This window comes from Symphalangus syndactylus, chromosome 4 (genome assembly GCF_028878055.3).
Source record: "Symphalangus syndactylus isolate Jambi chromosome 4, NHGRI_mSymSyn1-v2.1_pri, whole genome shotgun sequence".
Taxonomy (NCBI): domain Eukaryota; kingdom Metazoa; phylum Chordata; class Mammalia; order Primates; family Hylobatidae; genus Symphalangus; species Symphalangus syndactylus.
In genome coordinates, this window is record NC_072426.2 from 155,885,685 (window position 1) to 155,907,679 (window position 21,995).

Consider the following 21,995-nt stretch of genomic DNA (forward strand, 5'->3'; position numbering starts at 1 on the left):
CTTATACACAGTGAAACCGACTTGACCTTCCCTTGTGAGCTACCTGATGTCTATATAACCCGCTTGGTTTGCCTTTGTTGCTTCTCTGTGTTTATGAGAGTCAGCCTGATGGCAAAAGGAAGCAAACTTGGAATTAATCTTGTTCCATATCTCAGCCAGACAGGCACATATACTCCTTAGGCCTCATTTTTAAATGAGCCGCCTTCTTGGGAACTGCTACTCAGCAGGTATTTCTCATCCAACATTTGTACATCCACTCTACTGCTTCTGTTCTTTGGGGCTTTTTGGTTTCTGTTTTTTTCAACTTACTTATTTTTATTTTTCCTGGTTTTATGCCTACTTCTACTATCTTGCCTGCTGGTTTTCCAAACTTTGGATTTCTTAGAACAGATGACAGCATTAAAGCTTTCTTTAGTTTATATAAGGTACTCTCATTTATGAAGCGGTGTCATCAGATAAATATTTTAAATTCATTTGGGTTTTAATCTTATTTCCTTTAACTGTCAGTATTGGAACTAAGGATTTCCATGTTGTTTAGTCTGATTTTTTTTTATTCCAGTAAATTCCTTGACCAATCTATAAACAGATGATGCTTCTAGTTCACCTTACACAGGTACACAGTTCTGGTTCTTCTGAGTTGTAACTATAACGTTTATTTGGAATATGGATTTTGGTGTCAGACTGCCTGGTTGGAACTTTGTCTTTGCCACTGCTAGCATTTTGATCTTAGGAAAGTTATCTAATTTCTTGTGCCTCAATTGCCTCATTATTTGTGAAATAAGGGAAGATAATAATGTACCTGTTCACCACAGGGTGGTGAAAATTAAACCGGTTAATTCGCATTAAATGCTTAGCAGTTTTCAGCACATAATAAATAGTAGTTATTGTGAGTACCACTGTCCATAGTTAGAATACATGGATTAGGGTGAGGGGAGAGGAACAGATGGGTGAAGGACAGGGGAAGGATGTCGTAAATGAGGTTTTGCCCACTTTTACTTCTTTCTCAAAAGATCGTCTCTGTATTACTTACAGAATTTCTTCAAAAGCTGCAGACACATAGAGGACATACTAAGGCCACCAGAAGTACATTTGGTCATTTTATATAACAGATATTAAGCCTCTGCTTTAGCCAGGCACAGTGACTCATGCCTGTAATCCTAGCAGTTGGGAGGCTGAGGCAGTCGGATCACCTTAGGTCAGGAGTTCAAGACCAGCCTGAGCAACATGGTGAAACTCCATCTCTACAAAAAAAATACAAAAATTAGCCAGGTGTGGTTGGGGTGCGCCTGTAGTCCCAGCTACTTGGGAGGCTGAGGTGGGAGGAAGGATCTCCCAAGCCTGGGAAGTTGAGGCTGCAGTGAGCCAAGCTGTGATTGCACCAGTGCACTCCAGCCTGGGTAACAGAGTGAGACCCTGTATCCAAAAAAAAAAAAAAAAAAAAAGACTCTGCTATGAGCCAGGCAGTGGGAATGCAGTGATTTACATGGCCTAGAGTTGACCTCTAATGGAGACGATTTACACATTCAGTCACCTATGCCTAGAAAGGTCATTAAAGTCTTGTATTTTCATGGCGTCTGTTAGTAGAAGTGAATTCATCACGGCTAGTTCTTGATTGTTCTCTTTTCCTGTTACATGCGCTTTGATGTGCATACTCTAGACCTTATTCAAGAGAGATGTTGGGGTAGGGGGAAGAAAAAGGAAGAATAAGATAACAGAAGAGATGGAGGGGTGCCCAGAGTGTTGATAGAGAAGCAGATGAGGCAACAGCATGAAGATAGAATTCCAAAAAGATGCTATTCCTTCCTGATCTGTATGGGAGGAATGAAACATACAACAATACCATATACGAGTAAGGCCCATCCTCAGAGGCCTGAGAGTCCAGGTCCATCACTACGGGCTGCAAAAAAGAGCAAATTATTTTGTGTCTCCTCCACCCATCTTTCCCAGAATACAAAGGGGGAAATATGGCAATTGGGGGCTTTACAAAAAAAAGGAATTCTTCTTTAAAAGAAGCACCTTGAAGGGGGGATGTGTGAAAAGAATACAGACGTAGTCATTTGCTTTGTTGACATTGAAAATTTATGGACTAAATACATAATATAAATATTTTTGGTGAGCCACATTTTTCTTTCACATTCAAAACTTCCATGAGTCTTTGCCTACCTGTACCAGCAAGTAGACCAAGGACCCGCAGGTCATAGGCTTGAAACCTGAATACTTGCTTCATTTGTTATGTTCCAGGGATGGCTGTGTATCTGAATGTATTTTGAAGGACAGCTAAGGCCAAGAATTAGCCTTGGCATTTAAAGTAATCTGTAGATCTACCTTGTGCTTTCCTACGGAATCCATGTAGAAGACATGTAAAAGAACATGGAACTGCCTGGTGGCTTTGGAGAACGAAGTGTCTGGTTCTGAGCTCCTTTCATCAATTTTTTCTACGGGGGGGGGGGGAAACACCTTTTTTTTTTTTTTTCTAAATCTCCAAGAGATGGCATTGTGACAGAGTGGTTTAGAGCAAGCTCTGGAGCCAGGCAGCCTAGGTGGCCAAGGCGTTACCTTGCCCAGGTTAATCACTCCTCTCCTCTGTTTCCTGTATCCATATCCGTATTTAGTATCTCCACTGTTATTACATCATAGGGTTGTGGTGAAGATGAAATGAGAGAATAATATAAGCACTTAGTATTAGGCAAAAAGGAAGCCTTTGTTATTACCTACAGTGAGCACGGCTGGCAGCAAAGTGCTTCGTCTGTGTCCCTGGATCATTCTGAACCTGGTCAGAGCTACGAGATAGAGGCCTGGGCCAGAGCTAGAAATTTAGGAATCATTAATACATCAGCCAGGTGTTCATAATCTGTACATTACAGAGCCAGGGCTCATGGAAGAGCTGAAATCAAAGGCGGCATTTTGTGTTTGTGAACATATGTGAATTTTTCGGGGAAGAGAACTCAAAACTTTCACCAGTTTACTCAAAGATCTGAGACCCGGCCGGGCACAGTGGCTCACGCCTGTAATCCCAGCACTTTGGGAGGCCAAGGCAGGCGGATCATGAGGTCAGGAGATCGAGACCATCCTGGCTAACACGATGAAACCCTACCTCTACTAAAAATACAAAAATTAGCCGGGCGTGGTGGTGGGCGCCTGTAGTCCCAGCTACTCAGGAGGCTGAGGCAGGAGAATAGCGTGAACCTGGGAGGCGGAGCTTGCAGTGAGCCGAGATCGCGCCACTGCACTCCAGCCTGGGCAACAGAGCAAGACTCTGTCTCAAAAAAAAAAAAAGAAAAAAAAAAAAGATGTGAGACCCAGAAAAGATTAAGACTTGCCATCTCACAGGAAATATGGTACTACTCATGCCGTGTGTCCCACATGGGTCTTCTTCCAAGATAAATAATTAAAACTCCAGGGAAAGTATTTTATGACTGCAACATTTTACTAGAAAATAGTGGGGTTTTTTTTGGTTTTTGTGATTTCTTTATTTTGAGACAGAGTCTCACTTTGTTTCCCAGGCTGGAGTGCAGTGGTGCAGTCTCACCTCAATGCAACCTCTGCCTAACAGGTTCAAGCAATTCTCCTGCCTCAGCCTCCCAACTAGCTGGGACTACAGGCACGCACCACCACACCCCACTAATTTTTGTATTTTTAGTAGAGTTGGAGTTTCACTATGTTGGCCAGGCTGCTCTCGAACTCCTGACCTCAAGTGATCCTCCTGCGTCAGCCTCCCAAAGTGCAGAGATTACAAGCGTGAGCCACCGCATCCAGCTCCAGAAAATAGTTTTTTAATGGGTCCCCTTTTATGTGTCTAGCACTCATTTTTGTAAGAATTTTATTCTATAAAACAAATTTCAACTTCTTAGTAGATCGAAGGAATGACTTTTCTCTAGTGTCAGAACATACTCGTTAGTTTTCAGAGTAATTTTTTGCAACCTAATACGCATTTCAGCAATTGTTAGGTACATTAATTTTTAAATATGCTATATTATTTTTATGATTATTATTTCTAATGGCGTCTTACAACGTCTGCATTTTTTTATTTCCTATTGTGGTTTGTATAATGATGTTTATATTGTTGCAATTATTACTTTTAATAATTATTTGAACCTCATATATTGACATCTCCTTTTAACTTCTTCATTATTTAGAACCTGGTTTTTATGGTATTATCAGAAAGTTTATCCTTCCATACCAAAATATTCCTTGTTGTTCTTCCCTCTTTGTCTCTTAGCTTTAAGCTCTCAGGCTCACAATTCTCTGTGATATAAAATGCAGATGAAAAATCTTGGTATCTTTCTCAGTACAGATATTTTTCTTATGGTTGGTTTTTAGCCTTTTGCAAAACTTGTGTTAAGTGTTGCAAGTATTTTAAGTATTATGTTAATTTTGACCAGCTATATATTTTAAATGTATTTTCTACTTTGCGTTCTACTTCTGATATTCTGGTGTCCCAAAGACGTACCTATACCTGTAAATCAGTCTACAGCTTTGCATAATTGATTCTGTTGGCAAAAATAATCTGATTGGCTGATTAGAAATAATTTTGTCCACCCTTAAAACTGCTAATCCAGATCAGAAGTAAGTTGTGTTATTTATTTTGGTTGTGCAGGCCTAATGTAAAAGCAAAAGGTTTACTCTCTAACAGTGATCAGCGTTATTAATTTTTGTAAACTAAGAATTTCTGTAGAAATACTACCCTATGAGAATCAGAAACTCCAGAAGTTTCGATGGCACTTTCTTTATGTTCAAATCATCAATTAAGCTGTTACAGGGTTCTACTAGTTTATATGGCATATAAAGTACATAGCATATAGAAGGAATTATAAAGAAATTATATGAATGTTATGCAGTAATAGATTTTTATTTTAATGTTTAAAAGGTAAATTTTTTTTTATTATAATTTCGGAGTAGTGCCTAACACCATATCTTCTTCACTGTAATTTTCGTTGCATCGTATTATCAATTAGCTGTAAACATGCTTATTTTTAAATGCAATTCAAACGCCTCTAAGAGAATCCTGTGGCAAAGTGAAGAATCCTTTTACATACACAGTACAGATGTGTCAAAACCATATACTGTTTTGTTTACACACATAACAGAACCACCACACCTGGGTGGCCCAACTGAGAGTTACAGTTTCAGTCATTCTATTAGGAGTTTCCTACCATTTGCGTATGTCAGTAGTGAAAAATAATCAACATAAGCATCTTTGAAAAGCAATTTTAGATCATTAAAGATGTATGAATTTAGACAAAGCAAGGAGATTTGAGGCTTATTAAGAATATATTAGGTCTCTACATTGAGGGAGGCATTTATGTCTCAGTTCAAGGGGAAAGGTATAGCCTAATTGTAGCCTCATGAAACAAGTGGACAGGGGCAGGTACAGGTACAGAAAAAGATTCAGTCTTAGTCCTGACTGTTCCTACACAACTTTTGTGAGAAAAAGAGCCTATTCCAGGAGGTTTCTGAAAATAAACAGGATCTTAGAATAGTCCTGTTTCCTAATGGGCTATATATGTGATAAATCATTGTCTATCTGGCTTGCAGTCAAGAGATACTGGGTAATAATTTTCTAAAGAACTTATATGTGCCTTTTCCGAATATAATGTCAAAATACTACATTTGCTCAAGAGTTTCAATTTCTTTCTTTTCTTCTTTTTGCTTATTTATTAACTTTTAAAGTTTCATTATTTGTAGATCTCATAGTTGTAAATTTCCAAAGTTCTTTGAGAATAAAGAATTGATTCCATTTGTTCTGCTCAGCTATTATAAAGGAGAATGTTGAAATGATGAGAGTGGAGTGCATTCCAAATAATCTGTGAAAAGTAGTGTTAGTTCAGTTAGTTGAAAATGCTGAGTATTTCCTGGAATCATGACTACATTTGCTAAAAATGTGAATAGACTGGATTTTTAGGAGATATGAAGTGCATCTCTGTCGTGTGATGTGAGTCTTATGTCAGCTGCAGCTACTCAATTTGCATGTAAATTCTGAAAATTTTCTTGTCCCATGTGACACTTCTGAAATGTCTGTCTGTTCTTTTTTCCTTTTTAATTTCCCAAGCTCACTATTTGGATAAGATAGTTAAAGGTACTGTATACTCGCTCTTTGTTGACATATCTACATATGTATCTCTATATAACCGTGTATCACTAGGTTTGACAATAGACTGTTTTCCATGCATATTTTTGTAAATTATAAATCAGACTTAAATTATGTAAAATGCCTTGATTTAAAGTATTGAGACTTAAATGTCTGTGTCTCATTTTTATAATTTCGGGTTATCACAGATTTCATTCCTTTGTAAAAGTGTTAGTTTTCTCTAGAACCAGAAACTGAAGATAATGGTACATTTGCTGTTTTTTGGTTTTGGGGATTTTTTTCTTTCTTGCTTTCTTTCTTTTTTTTTTTTAAGATCTTCATTGTTGGCAATTCAGCTTAATGAGCTTTAAATTCTAAACTAAAGAATCTAAAGAATCACAAATACTCTTATCACAGAATAAGAAATTGTCAATCTAAAGAAGATCCTGGTTAACATGTTGAGAGAAATCTCGTTTATTTCATATGGAAACTTCTTTGGTTTTTTTCCTAAATGTTTCAAAATACATGTGGTATCATAATTTATGTTTTGTTATTTTTTAAAACCTATAAAGACTGTACATTCTACAAAAAAAAGAACTGATAACCTTGTTCAGCAGAAAACAGCAGATTCTCAAGTCTTCAGTTATCATAGAAATAGATGGAAAAAGTTTTTTCAGAAGAGAAAATTCCCCTTCCCTTTCTCCTCAGATTACCTACTTTCTATTCCTCGTTTGTGCTTTTCATTAGAATATGAAAATATTCATGGCAATATCCAGGCTTTCATATACCAACTCTTACGTGCAGTCAGTCAGCTGCCGTACCTCCTTGTCAGTGGGGCAATTCAACCTTTCGTTTTCATTAAAAACAAAACAAAAAAACACATCCATAAAGAAGATTCACCTTTTATTTATTGAATAACCCATAAATACAGACAGTAATTGTCTGAACGAAAAGAAGCAGCAAAATTAATCTCTTCCTGACCTGATGGTATCCATAAGTGTAATTTCATTGTTCTCTTCCACGAGAGACAGTCCAAATAGTCTTCTTTCTGTTAACTCTAATCTTAAGAGACAGAATGTCTCTTTGCGATATTTTCTCTTCAAGTTCCACAGTGGAGGAGGGGACACCAATATATGAATAATTATTCTAACACAGACTTAAACATCTTTAAAAACAGATTGTTCCCTTAAATTTTGTCACCAGAACAATAGAAGCATTCAAATGATAAGAAGCTGTAAAACAAACCCCAATTTCTATAGCAAGTATTTTTATTAATATGTTTTATACCAAATTATAAATAGCTCTGTCCACAGAAATCTGATGAATAGCCAGTTATTCTTACAATTTTAGAGCATTTCTCTCCTTGCTTCTGTCAGTGTCATATCACACTCATAAACAAGGACACCAGAATCTACCCAAGTGTCATCCTCATAAACAGATCACGTTGGCTGCATGCCAGATATCATCAGTAGGAAGTGGCAAAAATTGTTTATTTTAAAATGTCATGTTAGACTGAAACAATTATAGATTTTGGATATATTAAATTATTTTAATTGTTTCCCAAATTTTCCCTCCTTGCCCATAAAAGCAGACAAGATAGGATATAAAGGTAACAGCATAAAAGCCTTAGGGAGATTGTCACAAAATATCACTCTTCGCTATCTGTCTTGAAGCACGTCACTACCGTGTTTTTGTTCAGTCTATCAATGTTTTATTGTGGTCCTTATGGTATTTCATTTTGTCCGTCCTAAGTAATCCAATATGCACAGCTATTACATTTAGTTGGAAATCCTGTCGGTCCTGTCCCATCCGTATGCAGCCTGAATCCTAATGTTTGTTAGAATAGATGCTAAGCTGCTTCACTATTTCCTGGGCTTTGCTTATTCTGTGACAAGGAATGTACTCTTGGCATAAAGTATAGTCATTAATACTGGCCTATACTTTGTGCAATTATTTAATGCACTGTAATTTCACATGAATGTACGGCAACTCCGAGGCCAGATAAAATTAATGTTCTCTTTTTGACATCATGCATATCCTCATACCCACTTTCATGCTTTTGGAGTTTGAGGGAATTTTTTTAAGCAACAAGGTGCTTTAAGAAGGCATGTCCTGATAAATGACCAGTAATGTTTAAAACAGATTACCAATCTAGACTAGGGATTCTGAAATTATTTTGTTGAGATGCTGCTTTTCCACACCATACAATATACCTTGTTGCTTGGCTAAAGGGAAAAAATTTAAGTTAATTTTGTCTGGCCTGCAGCTATTTAGTGGATCGTTGCATATATTTCTGTCCTGCACAGGTAAGTGGTGTCTCAAGGGTCAGGCCAATCAAAGATGCCACTTGGATAAGAATTAGATTCCATAGATAACGTTGCTGTTTCTATCCATGTGCAATTACAGTATTTGTGCTGTTTATAAAGGCCTGTCCCCACTAAGTGTCCCTTATCTGTTTATTTTAGGTGCAAAAACTCAATACTCAAATCACTGGTGTTTTCCTTCTTTGTTTTGACAGAGGGTTGTCCTGGTCTGTGCAACAGCAATGGAAGATGTACCCTGGACCAAAATGGCTGGCATTGTGTGTGCCAGCCTGGATGGAGAGGAGCGGGCTGTGATGTAGCCATGGAGACTTTGTGCACAGATAGCAAGGACAATGAAGGAGGTAAGAAATGCTGAGCATGAACACAAGTCTGTGCCAGAGCACAGGTTCGTAAGTGACAGTGAATACATAGATATCTGTTGCCAAAAAAAAAAAAAAAAAAAAAAAACCTGATCCCCTTAGATTAGATTGATTGACAAATGTATGAGTGCTGATAGAATGATTTTGCTCTCCATTTTTCCTGAAACAAATGCAAGATTATTATCGTTCAGGGAAAAGGCAAGGTAACCAAGCTACTGCATAATGTCCATTGTTCTCCGTTCCTTTTCGTGGTCCCCAGGTGACTCTTCTCCTCAACCACAGTATTTAGGGCTCTGTGAATTGGGAGCACCAAAGCAGTATTTTAATAACTAACATTCCCAAAGATGCAAAGAATTTTCCAGCCTCTTCTGTTGAAAGGCATGGATGGAGAAAAACAAAACAGTAACAGAGAACAGTTCCCTGGAAGCTGTACTCTAGTGACATTTTATCCTTAACTTGATACTAGGTTAAAAAGATGGTGAGATTCCACCCAGTTGAAGCCCTTGGTTAAGAATAATTATTTTTCCCATTGAGCTCAGCCTCCATGTATTGTATTTTAATTTCAGGGAATAGAGTGAGAGTTGGTGATTACCTCTCCAGTGATGGAATAGTTGGCCCTGATAGCTGTTTCATTTTGTTTTGTTTTTTGAGATGGAGTTTCGCTCTTGTTGCCCAGGCTGGAGTGTAATGGCACGATCTCAGCTCACCGCAACCTCCACCTGCCGGGTTCAAGTGATTCTCCTGCCTCAGCCTCCCAAGTAGCTGGGATTACAGGCATGTGCCACCACACCTGGCTAATTTTGTATTTTTAGTAGAGACGGGGGTTTCTCCATGTTGGTCAGGCTGGTCCCGAACTCCCGACCTCAGGTGATAATGCCCACCTCAGCCTCCAAAGTGCTGGGATTACAGGCGTGAGCCACCGCGCCCAGCCAGCTGTTCAGTTTTGACATAGCTTTAGCACTGCATTTTTAGGAGGGCTATAGTTCCTATCTGGGCCTCTGTGAACACTTGCCTGTTGTGTTTCCCTACCACTCCACCAGCCCCAACCATTCTCCCTGCCCTTTTTGAGACTGTACACATGGATGATAAAGCATCGGCTAGAGTGTAGGTTTTGGAGCACACAGATCTTCACTGAACCATGTAGTAATCATGTGACCTCAGACAAAATCAATTGCCACATCTATAAAATAGGAATAAAAGAATTTTGAAAGGATTAAGTGAGAAAATGCATGTGAAGTATGTAGCATATTGCCAGACACAGAGCCTGCTCTAAGTAGCAGCTATTATTATCCAGTTTCCCTTCTTTTGCTTTCAAAAGTGCTCATCTTGACTAAGTGAACTTCATAGAAGGTTGTCAGAGAAGATTGAATAGCCTTTGCCTTTCTATACCTATAGAGGGCCTAAACTACTATTCTGTAGGAACTAGAGTGACCAGAACCAACCCCTCAACCTCACTTCCAACCCAGAACACACACACACACACACACACACACACACACACACACGCAAGCCTGGGCCGACAGTCATTCTCAAAGCAAATGTTATTTGTGCCTTATCCTTCTGACAAGATGCTGCAATTCTATCCGTTAGTTTCTAGCAGACTGTTCACTGTTTTCTCTTAACTTGGACGATCAAGAAACTTGAGCCACAGATTCTGAGCTAAAGCCTTTCCTTTCTGCTCCTGATAGATTTAGGCGGCCCCTAGCCTTCACAGCTTTTCCTGCTTAATAATACCTTGTTGCCCCTGACTCCTCTTAACTGTGTGCTTTATAGACATGGTAGCATTAATCCTCTCAAAACCACAGTACAGATGGCACCTCTCTTAGTTACTTGCCCCCAGAGAACCCTCTACTCCAATGTTGCTATTGCCCAGGGAGGAAGGAGAGCTTCTCTTTCTCCTTGATCATATAGTTCAGATTTTGCTTCTAAGAGAAGATTGCAGAGTCTCTCAGAGGGAAGCGGGCTGCAGGACCAAGTCTGCAGAGACACTGCCAAGTAATTTAGGGGCTAATCAACTCTTTAGTATTATTATCAGCTAAAGAGGTTTTTCCTTTTCCTCAAAATTTATCAACTGTGAATTGGCCTCATTCCCCTTTGTTTATTCTGATTAGCATGAAACTATGCTATCTCTAGGCTCCCCTCTCGGAGGGGAAATCTGAGCTGACAGAAGACTCCTGTGGATTCTCTGCTTATCTCACATAATTTGTATTCCTGCCCCTAACCTAATTTTGCTGATCTTCTGAGAAGGAATCTCTGTGCCAGCCTTCTTATGCCCTGAGATTGTAACCTGGGTGCTTTATAACCTAAGCCAGCGGGTTCTTTGAACTTAAGCTTAAGCTACATGTATAAAGACGGTATTTTTCACACCAAACCCCAAATCAAAACACGAAAGATGGCAATGAAGGATGTCAATTATATGAAGACAGTCTAACACGATGTTTAAGAACTATACATCCAGTCCTTATTTAGGACTAGACTGGATTTTATTAGACTGAAATTCTAGGATATATGGTGACTGACTGTAGTATTACAGATCCATTGTCTAAGTTTAGTATCAAAATGGTGACTTATCCAGAGAGTAGCTAAGTAAGTTGATTTCACATATTAAGGAACTCAGGAGGAGGAGAGGGTGAAGAGCCCAATGTGGCCCTAGTCAGAAACTGAACGCTTCCAATAAATAGCTACTATAGTTTGAGCAATTTTGTAGAACACAGTGTTTGTAAAAGAAGAGCAAAGGAAGTTGCGTACCATTCCCGGAACTAAAGAAGAAGTATCAAAAAATTTTAGAAGAGACATCCATCATATAGGGAGATCTTGAAATATCTTCTTAAGCCAAGCATCTTCCTTCCCCTGCAAAATTTATTTTACTTCACCCAGTCAAGTTTGCCCCATCACCACTGTTGAATGCTAAAGATTTTAAACATCTGAATCTCACTAAATAGGTGTTCCTCCTTGCCTTTATGTATGTCTGTCCCCCTTGATCTCTAAAAAGCTGCTTTAGAAGGGAATTCCTTATGAAGAATAGGAAGAACGTAGATGGGGGCAACTTACCTTCAGCCACCCTTTTAACACCTGTGCTGCTTTCCAATAGGCCCTTGTTTCTTTTCAAACAAACAGCTGTCATGTACGCTGGGTCACTATAGCTTTTCAGAGCTAAGGGCAATCTGTTACCCGTAATAAGGGCCCTGACAAAGATCTCCACTCTATGAAATCAGTAAGTTATCCCCCTCATCTGCTTCTCAAATCCAGCTCCAGGTACTAAGCAGAGGTTTTTGGAGAAGATCCTTTTGACAAAGGCAAGCAGTGGATGACGAGATTTTTAAATCACACAGTGGAAATCAGAAACAATGCTCACTGGACCATTTAATCGTGAATAACACCCCCAGATGGGGCATGTAGACACTTTGGGAGCAACTTGTCCTGTCCTAGTTGAGAAAGCTTTTAGAGCAAATGATCACCAGTACCTAAACATGGCTTGTAAATCTTTCTTCTTCATCTCCAACTTTACTTATAAAGACAACAGTCCTCTAAATTGAGCATTTGTTGCTCATATCCCAAAACACTCTGATCATGAAGTTGCTGAGACCAGAGAATAGGAAGGTGAAGAGATAGGAGCTGCGTGTGATCTGGAGTGGGGGTTAAGACAGTGACTGTTCACCACAGTCTTCAGTTCTTCGAGTACCTCTTTTCACCAGCCATTTGCATTGAAGTCGGCCCTGTCTCACAGTGAACCCTACCACAGACTTCCACTCCCCTTCAACAGGAAAACCTGTTCTTTTTTCAAGGTTCTACTCGACCATTCTTAGCAGGAAAGACCCTGGTCGCACATGGGAGAAGTTCAACTCAAACATTATTACATGTAAAAAAAATTATTAGCTTATATAACTGAAAAATTCAGATACAGTTGCACCCAGGTGTTCAAATGATGACACCAGAAACTTAGGTATATTCATCTGTTAACTCTGCTTTCTTCTACCTTAGAATCATTCTCAGGCCATCCCTTCCCCCAAAAAGGCCACCACCAGCTCTGAGTTTACATTTCACTTCCTAATAACTCCACCACAAAGAAGACACACCTTTCTTCATGGTTATGTGTGGCCTGGGCCTGGGCCTGAGCCTCACTCTCATTGGTCTAAATTAGGTCACCTGTCCAAAGGAAAACTGAAGTACTGTCACCAGAAGAAAGGGGCTTGGATGCTGGGCAGGCAGAAAAACAGTCTACTATAGGAATAAGAATAGCTCTCCATAGCATTCAGCTTTAGTATAGTCAGACCATGTACTGCAGTAACTAGTTCATATGCTCATGGACTGTCACTTTCAGAAGGAATCTTCTTCTCTCTGTCTCCTCCTTCCTTGCCAAAGTATAGCCTTTTGACTTGACAAGAATACCAGTGCTGAACCTCTGATGTGCTTTTTTGTGCCCAAGATTAGCAAGGCAGCTATCTAATTCTCCCCATATACTTTTAAAAGCATCATTGCTTTTATTTAGCCTGCTGCGAAGACTCTCATTCAGCAAGGGGTTGCTTGACTTTAAATAGCTCTCCAAATGATGGTCTCACTATGCAAGCACCAAAATGCAATAGCTTGCCAGAGATAATTCTATCTCTATGGAAACTTAAGATACTTTTTAACAAGATGATTTCTCCACAGTGCATTGTCCCTGGCAGTCGTTACCAAGCTCCCATCTTCTCCAGAGGGAGATCTAGTCAGTTTCCTTTGACACCTTGCATCCCTGCCTGGTCCTCCAGTGGCCAGCTCCCCTGTGGGTACCTGAGGCATGAGACTCAAGCCCTGTCCTAGAGACTGGCTGGTTGAGGGCAGAAGAATGACTTTAAAAGATACATACTAAACTTTGTGCAAGAATGGTGGAATATCAAAGCATAACTCCTGGCGAGAATAATACATCTTACCAGACGGAGTCTCGCTCTGTCTCCCAGGCTGCAGTGCAATGACGTGGTTTCAGCTCACTGCAACCTCTGCCTCCCGGATTCAAGTGATTCTCCTGCCTCAGCCTACCGAGTAGCTGGGACTACAGGCGCCCACCACCACGCCTGGCTAATTTTTGTATTTTTAGTAGAGACGGGGTTTCACCATGTTGGCCAGGATGGTCTCGAACTCCTGACCTTGTGATCCGCCTCCCTCGGCCCCCCAAAGTGCTGGGACTACAGGCATGAGCCACTGTGCCTGGCCTAGAGTTATCTTTTATCCTTTAGAATTATTACTTTGTTGGGGGTATATCAGGAAGATGTACCTAAAACAGGCCATTTTTTCAAGTCTGTAGGGGCTGATTACAGTTGAGAAGAAAGCACAAGTCAACTGAGGTTATTCAGAAATAAGAAAGATAGAAATAACAAATAAATAATTAGATAAATAAGCAAAAGAAGCAAAAATACAATTCGAACTGCAAGAAAGTTGGGTGCAGTGGCTCATACGTGTAATCCTCCCACTTAGGGAGGCTGAGGAGGGTGGATTACTTGAGCCCAGGAGTTTGATATCAGCCTGGCCAACATAGCAAGACCCCATCTCTACAAAAAATATAAAAATCAGCCAGGCGTGGTGGCACACGCCTTTAGTCCCAGCTACTCAGGAGGCTGAGGTGGGAGGATCACCTGAGCCTGGGGAGGTCAAGGCTGCAGTGAGCCATGATTGCACCACTGCACTCCAGGCTGGGTAAAAGAGTGAGACCCTGTCTCACACACACACACACACACACACACAAACTGCAAGAAAAAGTAGGAATGTGCTATCACTAGAAAAGGGGAGTGAAGGATTGAAAACAAATGGATGAAATATTAATATAAACATGAGAATGAGTATAATGAATGGAGAGATCTATATTTGTAGATTACTAAATGAAAATAAGGAAATGTTTGAAAATAGAATTTTTAAAAATCTAGCAGGAAGGTGGGACTATTATGTTCTCTAAAAACAGATTTAAAAATAAAAATAATGAAATGGCAGGAAACAGCACTGGAAAGGAAGCGGGGGAGAGGGAGTTTAAAAAAAAAGAAAAAATTACAAGAGATCACAAGTATTTCCCACAATGAATCTAGATATTATCAGACATAGAGTGGTGCTTAGAGTCTCAGAGCATTACGCTGTATTATTCAGGTAAATGATGGTTTGGGGGGAAATTACTATTAGTTTGAAAGACTACTGCATCCTACCTAAAGTGAAAAGGAGATTCAGGTTACTCTGAACCCTTTGGCTATCCACAGAATTTTTAGAGGATAGTGAATCCCATTCTGGGGGAAAAAAATCCAGCTTGTGCCCTAGAAAGCAAAGGACTTCAGTAGCTTCCTGCTAGGACTCAAGGAACATAAGGTTTAACCACTGCATCTTTTTTTTTTTTTTTTTTTTTTTTTTTTTTTTTTGAGACGGAGTCTTGCTCTGTCGCCCAGGCTGGAGTGCAGTGGCGCAATCTCGGCTCACTGCAAGCTCCGCCTCCCAGGTTCATGCCATTCTCCTGTCTCAGCCTCTCCGAGTAGCTGGGACTACAGGCGCCCGCCACCACGCCTGGCTAATTTTTTGTATTTTTAGTAGAGACGGGGTTTCACCGTGGTCTCGATCTCCTGACCTCGTGATCCTCCCGCCTCGGCCTCCCAAAGTGCTGGGATTACAAGCGTGAGCCACCGCGCCCGGCCTAACCACTGCATCTTAATGGGTTTTAGAAGAAGAGGAAAATCAGAGCCACACGGGTTGGTACTAAAAGTCTCCCTTCTTTTTTTTTTGAGACGGAGTCTTGCTCTTGTTGCCCAGGCTGGAATGCAATAGTGTAGTCTCAGCTCACTGCAACCTCTGCCTCCTGGGTTCAAGCAATTCTCCTGCCTCAGCCTCTCGAGTAGCTGGAATTACAGGTGCTTGCCACCAGGCCCGTCTAATTTTTGTATTTTTAGTAGAGACGAAATTTCACCACATTGGCCAAGCTGGCCTCGAACTCCTGACCTCAAGTGATCCACCCACCTCGGCCTGCCAAAGAGCTGGGATTACAGGCATGAGCCACCGCATCCGGTCTAAAAGTCTCCCGTCTCTTTTACAGCCGCGCCCATCAGCTGCCACCTGAAGCTTAAGAATGTAGACATGGGCACTGCGTGGCATCTCTTTAGAAATGGGCCTCCAGGCTACACATCTTTCCAGATTAAGAACCCCTGCATTAAGGCAAGGGGTATTATTAGTAGTCATGGTACACAGATACTACACTCTCATTGTCAGAAGAGTGAGCCATCATCAGTAACTTGGTGAGCATCTCAGTGAATTCATACGCACATTTATGTTATTAAACTTAAATAAATACTGTTCTAAATTTGATTCTTCCAAGGACGATATCTTAGAGATTTTTTTCATGCCCATACACAAAGGCCCATCTCATTCTTTACAACAGAAACATGGTGTACTAATTAATTTCACCACTGCTACACTGATGATAATTTAATTGTTTCTGATTTTTTTGCTCTTAGTATAGAGACAAATCTGTAGCGAATTTGTGTGTGTGTGAGTGTGTATCTGCATAAAATCTGTGTGTGAATGTACAAATATTTCTTTAGGATGGATTTTTAGAGGTGAACTTGCTGGTTCAAAAGGTATTTTAATTTTTAATTTTGATAGCTACTACTCAATTGCTTTGCAACACTTCATCAATCTGAAGGTGTTCATAGTCTATCTGTAATTATTTTAAGTAAACAAAAATGTTGAACCAAATGAAAAATATCAATTTTGTCTGATGAATGAAAATGACCCCATTTTTATTTTAATTGCATTTTCATAATTATTAGTTAGATTGATGATCTTTATATTTATTTCTTTTTTTGCTAATTGCTTATTTATTTCCCTTGTTTTTTTCTATTGAACTGCTTGATATTTTCTTTTTTAACACTTAGGACTTCATTATATATTCCACTTATTCTTTGTTAGGTGTGTTACAAATATTTTATCCCAGGTTTTCACTTATCTTTTAACTTTGGTGCAGGCAGAAGCTTTCAGTTGATATGACATAAATTTGTCTGAGGTTTATCTCTTTAGTTGTGACTTCTGGGTTACGTGTCTTCTAAGTAGAGCCTTTCTGAGATTAGACATAGTGTTATAGGATTTCATATAATTTCTTCTAATACTTTTTATAATTCTGTGGATTGCTTAATATTCAATTAATCAAGAACATTTTTAAGTACCTATTGGAGTAAAAAAGAAATAGGAATTCAAGGATTAGCATAGTGTCTGAGGGTAGGGAAAGCATGATAGAATAAAAGCAGGGCATCTCTCGTGCTTCTAAGCCTTTTCAACTGTTTAGAATTCACAATCTTCAGGAACTTAATTCGTTTTTTCCTTCATTTAGCAAATGTATTAAATGCCTACTTGGCGCCAGCAAGTGTGCAAGGCTCTGGGGATACGACAGTAGGGATGGATAGTGAACTAGATGAGCCCTCGAGCTTAAGGAGACAGTTGTCTGAGATGATTGCTGAAGAAATTGAGGACTATGTGGAGAAGTAAGCAAGAAGGTTAGAGATCTCCGGGCAGAGGAAACGATTATGGTGAAAGGTCTTATAAGCCATGTTAAGGAGTTGTGACTTTACTCAGAAGGCAGTGGAGATCAAGTAAAGGAAGCATTTTAGCCAGAGAAGTGAAACAATCAGATCGGGTTTCTCTGGCTAACAGGTAGAGAATGGATAGTTGGGGCAAGACTGGAACCTGGGAAAACACACTGTTGTTAAGAATTTGTCAAGAGAGGACCATGATGGCCTGATGGGTAGTTTCAGGGAAAGAGAAAGAAATAGACTAATTCAAGAGAGATTTGAGATGAAGAAAAGCAACTGGTGATTGATTAGGTGCCAGAAAAAGGAAGAGACGAGGAGTCCAGGATAGCGTTCAGATTTCTACTTTGAGAAGCTGAGCGGGGTGGGTGGTGGAACCATTCATTGAAATAGGAAGTTGAGAAGCAGCGTATTTGGAGGAGAAGATCATATACAGACATGTTAAATCATATTACACATGTTAAGTTTTAGATGCCTGTGCAATATCCAAGCCAGGTATCTTGAAGGCAGTTTGTGGCTTTGTAGTTCAGGAGAATGACCAGCCTGGAGTCATTAGCACTGAAATGATGTGAACATGAGGTCCGAAGCCACCAGGAGAGCACTGATGTAGACAACCAAGAATGTGTGGAAAACCTAGCATGATCCCAATCCAGAAATGAATAAATGAGTTTCATGCATATTACAGAGTGTGACTGAAAAGAATAACAAAAGTTACACCTGTATACTTTTAAAATTCTGAATTCCACAAATAAAATATTACATGGGAATTTCTAATTCAGACTTGAAACTTGGAGGTTGAGGGGTGGGGGGGAAGTACCGAATACTGTGGGGAAGGACAGTGGGTATCAATTATCTTTTGAGTAAAAAAGAAAAGTCATGACTTTTTATCTAGTCTGTAAACCAAGGTTTTGAAAAACAAATAAAAATATCCATAGCTCCTTGAAAGAAGAAAATGAGAGTATTGACAAGCAGCGTAAAGCCAGCATAGAAGGTAACCTAGGAAAAGACCTGTAGTCAAGAGTTTTAATAATCCAACAAAATGTGTATTGTTTAAATTTGCCAGAAAAAAAAAATCAAGAGTGATGTAAAGAATAATAGGAAATAGGACAGGATAGAGACCTTGAAGCAGGACCAGGGATTGGCAAACAGTGACCTCTAAGCCAAAGCCTGATTTTCTTAATAGTTTTATTGGAACACATTCATGCCCATTCATTGACATATTGAAGGCAGAGTTGAACAGTCGCCATAGAGACTATATGACCCACAAAGCTGAACGTATTTACTCTTTGGCTCTGCAAAATAACTTTGCCAGCCACTGTAAAAGACCAGTGAAAATGCCCAAAGAAAGACAAGAGCATGTTTAAAAATAATAGACAGAAAAGCTAACAAGAGCAATAATTTTACGGACTGAGTGGAGGGAAGCATAAACAGTGTGATGAGTACATCAGAGTACCACGTAGATTGCAAAGCCTAAATGGAAGAAAGACAGGCTCTTAACTGATCACTGCAGTTATTATTCAGCGGGTTTTGAGCATTTCTGATTTATGTAGATTTTTATGATTAATGCTATTAGATATGGCTTCTATACCAATATAAATTTAAGCCAACCTAGTATTCCTGAAACTAAAATGGAATCTCAATGATTTCTGAGAAGCTATTCCACAAAGACAATTTTACCACTCTATACATTTGGGCAAGTGGGTAATCAACTTAGTTATACTAGATAGCCTTAGCTGCCGTGTAAATACAGACCAAAAAATGAAAAATGTTTTCTCAAGTTATAGGAAGCCAGATTCATAACCATCCGTCACTTGCTTGGGCAAGTTACTGATAAACTCTGCAGAAAAATAACAAACAGTGTGTCCCTGCACCTCGGCTGTTGAAAATGAGATCTTTCTCTGATTGATGTTAGCAGAGAGGCTTGTAAAAATGCATTTCCAGCTGATTGGTTCAGAAGGTGTCAATCTCATGCAGTTTTATGACCTGCAGACTACATGCCAGATGTACATTTGCTTTTTATAAACTAACAAAGATGAATGACTAAATTTGAGCATTCCTCTTTGGCAACTGTACCATCTATTGCCTAAGGGAAGACACTGTGGGAGCATTATGGCGGGGAGAAGAGGGTAAGGAGCACTTAACCCTTAACTTACCAGATTAATGGAGATAAAATATAATATTTGGAAATACTTTTCCTATTGAGTCATTTCTACTTTTGTTGAAGAATGACTACAAGGGAAAACCTGCAAGAATATCAGATATTTGTGGTGTTATTCTCCCAAGCATATGTACCCATTCTAAATCCATCAAATAAGAACTAAATGTACTATATCATAAAACACATTTGAAAGATTCCTCATAAACATCAACATATAACTATGAATTGGGATGGAAAGGTTGAGGTTTTAAAAAAATTTTTGTTTGTTATTTTGGGTTTTTCTTGTTTTTTTTTTTTTTTTTTTTTTTTTGAAACGGGGTCTCTCCCTGTGGCCCAGGCTGGAGCACAGTGATGGGATCATCTCTCACTGCACCGTGGAACTCCTGGGCTCAAGTGATCCTCCCACCCCGGCCTCCCAAGCAGCTGGGACTTCAGGTGCACACCACCATACCTGGCTAAGTTTTCTAACTTTTTGTAGAGATAGGGTCTCGCTATGTTGCCCAGGCCTGTCTTGAATTACTGGGCTTAAGTGATCCTCCCAAAGTGCTGGGATTACAGGCATGAGCCACTGTGCCTGGCTAATTGTTTTTTTGATGCCAGAAATTATACTGGAGCAGTAGGTCAACAGTCTACTGCTTTAGAATTCTGAATCTTAACAGCTATGCTTCTATTTCTTTGAGAGAGACAGAACATGTTTTACATTATTATTATATATCCTCATGAAAACTAAGCCAATAGCACAGTGTCGTGTTTCTTCCACTAGAAATATTGAGAAATATTTACACATTTTTCATCTTCATGCCCTTTTGCCTAGGAAAGTAATATTTTGATAAATTGATATGAAATTTCCAAACTCAGTTTCATTTGATTTTCTTTTTTTTTTTTTTTCTTTGAGATGGAGTCTTGCTGTGTCACCCAGGCTGGAGTGCAGTGGCGCGATCTCGGCTCACTGCGACCTCCACCTCCTGGGTTCAAGCAATTCTCCTGCCTCAGCCTCCCGAGTAGCTGGGATTATAGGCACCCACCACCATGCCCCTCTAATTTTTTTGTATTTTTAATAGAGATGGGGTTTCACCATGTTGGCCAGGCTGGTCTCGAACTCCTTACCTCAGGTCATCCACCCGTCTCGGCCTCCCAAAATGCTGGGATTACAGGTATGAGCTACCGCGCCTGGCTTGATTTTCTTAAAACATGGTTTTAGGTTTTTTCCAGGGAAATAAACATGCAGTTTCAAATGATTAACAACTCATTATCTTAGAAATATAACAGACATGAAAATACATACTATCATAAGGAAACCGTGTGTAATCAGATCTGCTTATCAGAAATCCTGACCCACACATTTTCATGTGTATGGAAATTATGGTAACAAAAAACTTAAAATATTAGTGCTAAAAGAGTCCAACTTCATAAATTTAATTCGGATATTCACTTATTAAGCCTTTCCCCCCTCCCCCAACTACAAAGGAAATAGTGAAGAGATTTTTAGTTACTGTCTCTGGATAAGCTAGGTCTCTGTCAATTTCAGGTGACAGAAAATTTAATTCAAACAGACTTAAGGAAAAAGGGAATGCCTTAGTTTCTATAACTGAAAAACCCAGGAGGTCAAGTGCAGCTTATGGCAAAAACCTCAAAGGTTTTTGTGTCTGTGCCTGACCTGTTAGTTTTTGCTCCAGCCCTTGCTCCACGTGCCTGGGGATGGCTCCATTCCCAGCAGCGTCTATAACGGCAGCAAGGTGGCTGCAGCAATCCCAGCCACACAGCCTCACAGATCAAGCCTGGTTGAGGAGTAACAATCTCTTTTTAGATCGTTTGTGAAATTCACTCTTGTTAGACATGTTAGGTCACCTGTACATTTCTGAACCAAACAGGAAGGGAAGGTTATGCACATGGCCTGAGAGGTGGGGAAGGCCGGATACGCAAACGAAAAGTTTCATCTGTTGCCCAAAGAACGGGAAATGGGTCTGGGGAAGCACAGTGTCCACTTCGTTTATTCTTCAGATGGCCAAAATGACCTGCTGAGCCAGGCCTCCTCACATCTTGTTTCTTACCTTACCTGCGTTGTTGCTGACCTGCCTTTTAGACTGGGCAATTTAATTCAACTTTGTTTGTTTTCTTTTACCTCAGTTTGCTGTCAGATAACGAAGGGGCGAGCTAATATTCTATTAATAAGAATAGCCTAACTTAAATCAATGGCTAGTATAGTTTTTTTAAAAAATAAAACTTTTTTTTAATTGTATAAATAAAACGTAATGGTCATCTAGATATTTTCAGCTGAGCTTGCTATCATAGTGGTCAGACCCAGACTTAAGTTGGAAGATTTTAAAACTATTTTGTCAGTTCTCCTAAGAATGATTAAAGTCTTCAGAAACTGATATTTTTATTAATCTATACCAATAAATGTAATTACCAAGGAGATAAAAATTCATGTTTTCAGCTGGGCTCAGTGGCTCACACCTATAATCCCAGCACTTTGAGAGGCCTAGGTGGGTGGATCACTTGAGGTCTGGAGTTCAAGATGAGCCTGGTCAACATGGTGAGACCCTGTCTCTACTAAAAATA

The 21,995-nt window shown here is 39.6% G+C and overlaps 1 protein-coding gene across 10 annotated transcripts in view; it reads left to right on the top strand.

The window, feature by feature from the left end:
- The window catches only part of TENM3 (teneurin transmembrane protein 3), a 2,305,387-nt gene that overhangs the window by 2,212,858 nt on the left and 70,534 nt on the right, over positions 1 to 21,995 (top strand). For 8 of the 10 annotated variants that reach the window (XM_063638465.1, XM_063638466.1, XM_063638467.1 and 5 more), the window contains one exon: positions 8,586 to 8,732. In XM_063638465.1, coding sequence (XP_063494535.1) covers positions 8,586 to 8,732 — 147 coding nt within the window. Of the gene's footprint in view, positions 1 to 6,049; positions 6,077 to 7,658; positions 7,677 to 8,585; positions 8,733 to 21,995 lie in introns of all 10 variants that reach the window. The other 2 variants (XM_055276480.2, XM_055276481.2) reach the window with 2 other exon arrangements.